General features: G+C 43.2%; 2 protein-coding genes across 2 annotated transcripts in view; one reads left to right on the top strand and one right to left on the bottom strand.

Moving 5' to 3' along the window:
* sema3gb (sema domain, immunoglobulin domain (Ig), short basic domain, secreted, (semaphorin) 3Gb) overlaps positions 1–1,412 on the top strand; it is a 22,180-nt gene extending 20,768 nt beyond the window's left edge. Inside the window, exon 18 of the mRNA XM_014010964.1 lies at positions 209–1,412. Within this exon, the coding sequence (XP_013866418.1) occupies positions 209–589 (381 nt within the window). The 3' untranslated portion in view covers positions 590–1,412. The remainder of the gene's footprint in view (positions 1–208) is intronic.
* Positions 1,413–5,416: 4,004 nt separating this feature from the next.
* Positions 5,417–7,728, bottom strand: part of wasb (WASP actin nucleation promoting factor b) — a 4,907-nt gene continuing 2,595 nt past the window's right edge. The window contains exons 5-11 of the mRNA XM_014010962.1: positions 7,282–7,311; positions 7,165–7,200; positions 6,867–7,065; positions 6,591–6,766; positions 5,920–6,509; positions 5,724–5,835; positions 5,417–5,635 (exon numbers count right to left, since the gene is read on the bottom strand). Coding sequence (XP_013866416.1) covers positions 5,577–5,635; positions 5,724–5,835; positions 5,920–6,509; positions 6,591–6,766; positions 6,867–7,065; positions 7,165–7,200; positions 7,282–7,311 — 1,202 coding nt within the window. The 3' untranslated portion in view covers positions 5,417–5,576. The remainder of the gene's footprint in view (positions 5,636–5,723; positions 5,836–5,919; positions 6,510–6,590; positions 6,767–6,866; positions 7,066–7,164; positions 7,201–7,281; positions 7,312–7,728) is intronic.

The following is a 7,728-nucleotide window of genomic DNA, read 5'->3' as shown; positions in this document are numbered from 1 at the left end:
TCTTGGTCTCGACTTGGTCCAAACCCTGAAAGTCTTGGTCTTGTCTTGGACTCGAGACACTGTGGTCTTGGTCTTGACTTGGTCTTGGGTTAGGTGGTCTTGACTACAACACTATTTACCACTGCTCATACTAATTTTGATAAAACACACATTTAAAGCTGCTGTTCCCTCTCTGATGGCCTGACTTTTTTTTTTTTTTTACCTGCAGCTGAATCGTGCTGGAGGAGTCCTGAAGACCAACCACGGCATCCTCCTGAAATCCCTCAACCAATCAGACGCAGGGCTCTACCACTGCCTCGCCACTGAAAACAACTTCAAACACACAGTGGCCCGCGTGGCGCTGCGCATCCTCAACMGGGACATTGTTTTAGCCCTCACCGCTCAAGACGAGGACGAGGTGCCGAAAAGTCGCCAGGCAGAGCCTCACCCGCAGTCGCCCCTCACTTCCACGCCCTTCCCACCTGAGATCAGACTGATTAACCAGTACTGCCAGTCCTACTGGGAACAGATCAACCCCAAACAGCAGCAGCAGCAGAGGAAGCGGACCAGCCGCAGGCACACAGAAAGCCAGGACCAAGGCCTTGGTTAGGAGGACAGGACCAACCCATGTTGAACTTTATTCTGGACTTTTAGTTTGACACGAGTTTGGGTGTCACTTCCGTTGATTAGGCAGGTGACGCTGTCGTTCTGTTGTTAAAATGTTGGTGGTTTTTCCCAGTTGTTGGCTCGGTAAATCCTTATGAAACAGTTTACACTACTGATGACCACTTTCAAAATCATCCCATACATTTTGAGTTATAAAAGACAGCTTTAATATGAAAATAATGTTACTATGGTTTAAAACAGGCTGCTCGGTGAGACAGTGCATCACATTTCACACAAACTTTGAGTTTTTGTAAGAAAACAAGTCMGACTGCCGTGTGATAGATCTGCCTCCTACAGTTACACAGGTATGTTTTCTTTTATCTAAAASAGAAATGTAATATATTGATTGTGAATATAATAATAATGGTCATATGTTGTTTAGATTACCCTTTGTATTGTATGCTACTATGATGATATATTGTAAATGCATATTTTGCATGCCTATTGTTGTTTGTTGCGAGATGTACATTTCACGATTGCCCTGTTTCAGATTCGTTGTGTTCTGCTGTCGATAGAGTGTATTGTATTCTGCTAAGCTAATTCCATTGGATGTTGATGTATAATGAGCTCCTTACTGTCCCGTGCTTTAGTGACCTGCAGTCTGTGAGTATTGATGTGTGTAGCGTACAGTGTTCTTCSAGTGATGCACTTTGTCGGTGGTGGCATTTTGAGGGAACGTGAGATCTTTGCACAGATGTATGAAAAAAAATTGGATAAGAAAAGTTTTTTTTATGTATCATATGCTATAAAAATGGGAATGAATCTGGCTCATTGTTTGTTGATGTTCCATCCTAGCCTTGTGTATTTAGAAATGTTTAAAAATGGTGTTTTGTACATTAGGAGCAGAATCCACTSAAAGGAAAAGAAAGACCTCCTTTTCACTCTAGGGGTTTAAATATCGTCATTAAAAATATTCTGGTTTTTGGATTCTAAGAAACTTTATTTTAACAGGTAAGTCAATAGAGTCATTTCTCATTTACAATAACTTGTTTTAAAATCATAACCYTAAGTGTACAAAAACACCAAGGAGATTCCATCATGTTAAAATTAAACAAATGCAAAGCAGTTATTGCAGTAAAAAAATCAGACTCACATTGTTTTTGGGCCACTGTTGTACGTTGCCTTGCCTCAGCATCTTGATATAAAATRAATAATTGTATTAGGTGTGAGTGGAAGAGTGAATGGTTTTGTCTTTTTGTGGTCCTGGGGTGGACTTATGACCTGTCCAGGATGTACCCTTCCCCTCACACAGTGGCTGCTGGATATGGGCACCACCCGTGACCCTGGGATGGATGGATGGATGGATGGATGGATGGGTGGAATATGCTGGGCTGCTATCTTACATGTTTAACTGGTTTCTCTGCTCCAACACACTTGATTCAGTGATTGAATTATCTTTCGAAATTCTCCAGAAGCCAGTTAATGTCCCATTTATTCAAATCAGGTGTGTGTGGAGCAGAGAAACAGGTGAAACATGCAGGACAATGGCCTTCGAGGWCTAAGTTTGCCCAGTCATTTCCTATATCCTGGCATGTGATTGAACATAAGGCCTGAGAGAGAAAAAAACAAACTGGAGAGCTCGTTCTTCCTAATGGGACTCGGCTCTTCAGGTTCACTGCAAAGCATTGTCTCTTAGATGATTCTTCTGAGCATGACACATTGATTTTATTTTTTTTGACATTTCTTGAAGACATCCTTGTGAGATGTTAAGGATGCCTCTTGGACASCCCCCTAGGGAGTGGCTCCGACAGGGAGGAGACCCCTTGAGACCAAGGACACGATAGAAAGACGTCTCGTCTGGCCTGGGAAGAGCTGGAGGAGGTGGCTGGGGAAAGGGTCTCCACTCTAGCAGCAACCCCCACGACCTGACTCGAAATAAATGGAAGATAAYGGATGGATGGTCATTTCTCTGAGCATTACAGTCTGATTGCATCTGATTGGCAGTTGTCTTCAATGTTCTCCTCTTTTGTTAGATCTTTCTCTCTGTAGACTGATGGATTTTACTGAAATGACCTTCAGCCCTTCCCAAACTGACAGGCAGCAAYAACTGCTTTTCTAAAGGATGTTGTCAGGGTCTTCCCTTCTTGGCATTGTATTAACACAAACACTTAAACACATTGGTTTTTCTATCCTTRTGGGGACTTTGCATGGACTTTCATTAATTTTCCAGTCATTTGTATATCCTACCCCTAACCTTTACCCTAAACCTAAACCCCCATCATTACAAGGCTGTGTTTAAATGGAAAACAGTGCCCATGATGTAGCTAATATCCGCCCCCCACTTGTGCACTCCAGTCCAGCAAACTTAACAAAATTGCTTTTATAGAGATGGTTTGATCAGCACCAAGCTGCTACTTGCCCACTTAATTCCTGTTTTATTTTGTTGATTAGTAAATRTDGAGATGKTGGAATCTGTTGTGCTTGAGTTAAACTATTTWAAAACCTGGTAAAGACCAGATTATTTTTAATATAAATATTATACTATACTCATGTATAGTTTTATTATGTTATAGTTATACTATACTATACTATACTATACTATACTATACTATACTATACTATACTATACTATACTATATATGCAGGGTTGCACATAAAATTTTTGGTCTGGTTCTCAGGGGAGAACCTGGGGTTGTTGCTTGGTGCTCATACTTTCCTTAAGTCATTTAACACATTTGTCTAGAGGGGTGTCCGGGCATTTATTATTATCATGTTCTGTTTTATGACGCCTTCTATCAGCTGGAAATGTCTGGGGACATCATGGCAAATCAGAGATTTTATTTATTTATTTATTTTTACTCTGCATTTTGTAAACTACGTAAGTGGCCAATRGGCTCTCCCATGGTCATATGTCATCTCAAACTGAACATTTCAAGTTTAAAYGTCTGTTAGATTACACATGACCCTGAGATGCTCCTGTAGTTTGGCCTTCTAGWTCTTTGGCCTTGTTTAAACCAGCTTTCCACACTCTCCAGACCAAGCAGCAAATATCTGTCTTTTGCACAGAACAAATGTTTTGTTTGTTTGGCTGGTTTCATTCAAAAAATATATTTAGATGGTTTCAGCTCATGTAATCATTTAAAATTATTTATTCTTCATATTTGATCATTTATTGAATTATATTTATCCCAGAGCAGTTGTGTCACACTATGATTCTAAATACAAACATGTTTTGCATATCAAGAACCTTGTTATCATAAAATTGTGAAGAACGAAATTTGTGGATCTTTCTGATAAATTAAAACAGGGGCTGTTCTGGGGGCGGGGCCACAGGGGCATTGGCCCCAGCTGAATCTGATTGCCCCCTGAAGTGCACCTGTCCTGTCACTCATCTGTCCTTTACCTGGGAGTGATGATGGTGGATGCAGTTCCATGTTCAAACACTAAAGGTGCTAATGAGTCAAATAATAAAATCCAGAATGAATCAAGATGACAGAATTCTTCTCTTCTTAAAATGTGAACAATCCTGCAAAAAAGTCTTTCAACTGAGAAACGACGGCTGGATTTTCTCACATGTTGTGTGTTTGAGAATATTTTATCTATGTTCAGTAAAATGTATGAAAAACTGGTGAGGAGAATTTACTCTGCCAGATTTTTGGTACCACTATACAATCAAGCTCCCCTTATAGATGGCCTATAAAGAGTTTATAGATAGGTTATTAATTCATCTGTAAAGTTTGCACTTCATAAATCATTAATAAACGAAACTGGACAATGTTGTCTCTTTCTCGTCCTTAATTATTGCATAATGAACATGTATTAATCATTTTTAAAGTGTTTACAGATTAATTAATAACCTATCTATAAACTCTTTAAAAGCCATCTATAAGGGGGATCTTATTGTAAAGTGGTACCTTTTTAAAAAAAAATAAATTACATTACAAGTGTTTGAAGTGTAAAATGTATACCCTGGGAATTTGTGTGAAAGGATGTTGAACAAAGACTTGGCACCTCTATGAATACTGTGGCCCCTTGATGRCCCCTTACTCAGAAAAATCCTAGCTCCACCACTGAATTAAAATAACAGTTAAAACTCATTCACCTAGAGAACATGGCAAGTTTTTATTTTTTTTGGATTGAGGGGAGTGACGTTAAACAGACTCATCTTTGCTTTGATTTGGGGCAAATGTTCTTCTGTTAGAGGTAATATGGATTAGAAGGACTTGAACAGTGAATATCACAGAAACACTCAGCCTGTACACGCTGAGGCACCTTCCTGTCTCTCAGGAGGAGAGTTTAGTCACTCATGCAAAATCTGACAGATCTGTTTGATAACACTCTGAACATATATTTAATATAAAGTTAGGTTTTAGAGGGCAAAGTCTCTGGTAGTTCAGGAGCAAAGTGCAGCAGGAGATGTCAGGAGGACTGATCACTGCAGCTGTCTCTGCTGAAAACTGCTCTCACTGAAAGTCCCGCCCGGCTCTGCTCTAATTGGATAAAACGGCTCTGGAGTTTGTCTAATTTGTTGAAATCAGTGTCTGTTAAATCCTTATACATCAGGGTCCCGCTGCCCTCCTCTCACAGAACGACGATCCAGTCACACCAGTGAGGCTGGATTTTTSTTTGTTTTTAAGAAGTCAGGTCGCATTTGCGACCCTGTTGTTTTCACAATTTCAGGTACAATCTTAGGTATGCAAGGGAGCTTTGTGACGTTCCATCTGGTGGCCTACAACTGAAAGAGACATTTACTGCCCAAAGGCATCTTTCATCATTGCTAAAGTTAATTGTTATGCAAAATTTTAGATTACAGAATTATCTGCAAAACAAGTTGCACTCTTGTTTTTCAACCTCTTTATTCTTTTATTTGTCTAAAATCGTCACAGTTTCCCATAAATACAAGTTGTACCCCAGTCTGCAAAGTCCGCCCCTTTTACAAAACACTGCCGGGTGTAACAGTTTCAAACTTCAGAATAACCACAACTGCCTCATCAGTCATCCCATTCATCGTCGTCGTCATCTTCATCTCCACCGTCATCTTCACTTTCACCTGAAGGGACGAACACAAACAGACGTGTGGGACTTTGCTGCTCTGTCGTGTAAAATAACRCAATTATGAAACCTTTTTTTATGCTCACCAGAGGAATGGATGACTTTACTCCTCTTCTGCATGACCATCATGAGAGCGCCCACGATGCCTTCTCCTCCTTCTGTTGTTGGAGATGGAAGAGGTTCAGCGCTCTCTGTTACCTGGAACACAGCAGGACAGCATTAACAGATAAATATCAGACATGGAACCATATTCTGAATATTTGGGACGAGTTAAGTATTTACTTTTCTGAGACTCTTCCCGAGTCGGATCTGATCGAGCAGAGCCCCCCTGCTGTCTCCTCCTCCTCCTCCTCCTCCGGATGGAGGCTGTGGTGGTGGGGGACCACGGGACAGGGAAGGAGGAGGTGGGAAATCTGAGGGTATAGAAGTTTGAGCAGGTGGAGGGGGAGGAGGGGGAGGTGGGGGCGGCGGCCCCCCTCCTCCTCCACCACCTCCTCTGCTGGGTGCGGATGGAAGGGGGGGCGGAGGGACGCCCATGGTGCGATGCTGGCCTGATGGTGGCGGGGGAGGAGGCATGCTGGAGGCCATCGGGGTCCTTGAGGGCGGCGCCATCGGAGGAGGTGCAGAGTGGGACGGTGGCGGAGGAGGAGGCACGCCGGCTCGGCCCGTTGAAGGAGGAGGAGGAGGAGGCAAACCTCCGCGGGACGGAGGCGGCTGGGGAGGCGGGGCGCTTCGTTGGTTTTGGCCCGGGATGGGAGGCAGGGGGCCCGAGCGRCTCCGTGGAGGCGGAGGGGTTGGAGCGGAGGGACTGGAGCCCGGCACAGGAGGCAGCGGCCCATGTCTACCAGGTGGAGGAGGTGGGGGCCCGCCAACTGTGGCACAGCGCCAAGAAGAAGCACAGTTAGCTTCAGCCTGTAGGGAGCAAAAAGAAGGAAACGAGAAGTTTCACCAACCTTGTTTGGCCTCCCGTCTGACCGCCTCCATGCCTCCATGAGCCTCTATGGCGTTATAGATCATCTGAGAGGTCTCTTCATCCCTGAGGTCCGATTCAGCCACRCCTGCTTGGGACAGCAGTTTGTGCAAGTCAGGGTCCAGGTTGTTGGGGTCCCATCCTACATGCGATACGTGCCTGTAGTAAAGAAGAGCAGAATGTCAAAGTCAGCTGGTAAATAGTAAMATATCTCCACTGCCTGACATTAAGAAACAGTTTTAGTGACTCAAGTCCTTACTTAAATCCACAAGGTGCTCCTATATCTGCTTTGGAGAACTTGGGGCCCTTTTTTTTGCTCTTCTTGCTCTTCTTTTCTTTGCTGGAGGCAGCTGAGGAAACGGCAGGCGAAGGCATGGACCGGTAGCGGGACGACTGGATGTCTGGGTTTTGGATGTCCACGGTGGCCATGTGAAAAGTGCCGGGGCTGCTGGGTGATGCTGGTTGAAGAGACACAAAGTACGTTCAGATTGGTTTTCAAAATAATAACGAATCGGGGGAGTCGATGAACAACATGATGAGATGAAGGAGACCTAAACCTTTTTCAGGTGGAAGCGGAGGCAGGGACCCTCTGTCTGCAGTGACGTGAAAAGAGAAAAGCCTTGAATTTATTGTTGGACATGATCAAACAACTAAAGAAGAACTGTTAAACTTACCACTTGGTGGCGGAGGGCGGTGTTTCTTCTCTGCCAACAACAAAAAGACGAGACAAACCTTCAGCACAAAACTGCAGCTAAATAAAAGTTTATTTGAAGAGTCACTGCTTTAAAGTGCCAGTGACATCAAATTTTGTAACAAATATGAATGTATTTTTGAAAGATTAACACTGATAACATATTGTAAAAAAAGATTTCATGCCGCTGAGATAAACAGTTGTTGAGATATTTGCATGTGAAGTAACAGGAAGTGATGTCAAAGGGGAAATGTCTGCACGTAAACAGAGCGTTGCTACAACAGCTAACAACAGACTGTAGAGAAGAATCTGATGTTTATTTAGATTATTTTAATCACTTAAGGGCTCGACACACGGGCAGCGGCAAACTACAGCGATTAACGGCTGTCATCGCAGCCAGGGTGAAACCCGACACACGGGACGCGATAGC

Source organism: Austrofundulus limnaeus, unplaced genomic scaffold (genome assembly GCF_001266775.1).
Source record: "Austrofundulus limnaeus strain Quisiro unplaced genomic scaffold, Austrofundulus_limnaeus-1.0 Scaffold75, whole genome shotgun sequence".
NCBI classification, from domain to species: domain Eukaryota; kingdom Metazoa; phylum Chordata; class Actinopteri; order Cyprinodontiformes; family Rivulidae; genus Austrofundulus; species Austrofundulus limnaeus.
This window is presented reverse-complemented; position numbering and strand designations above follow the sequence as displayed.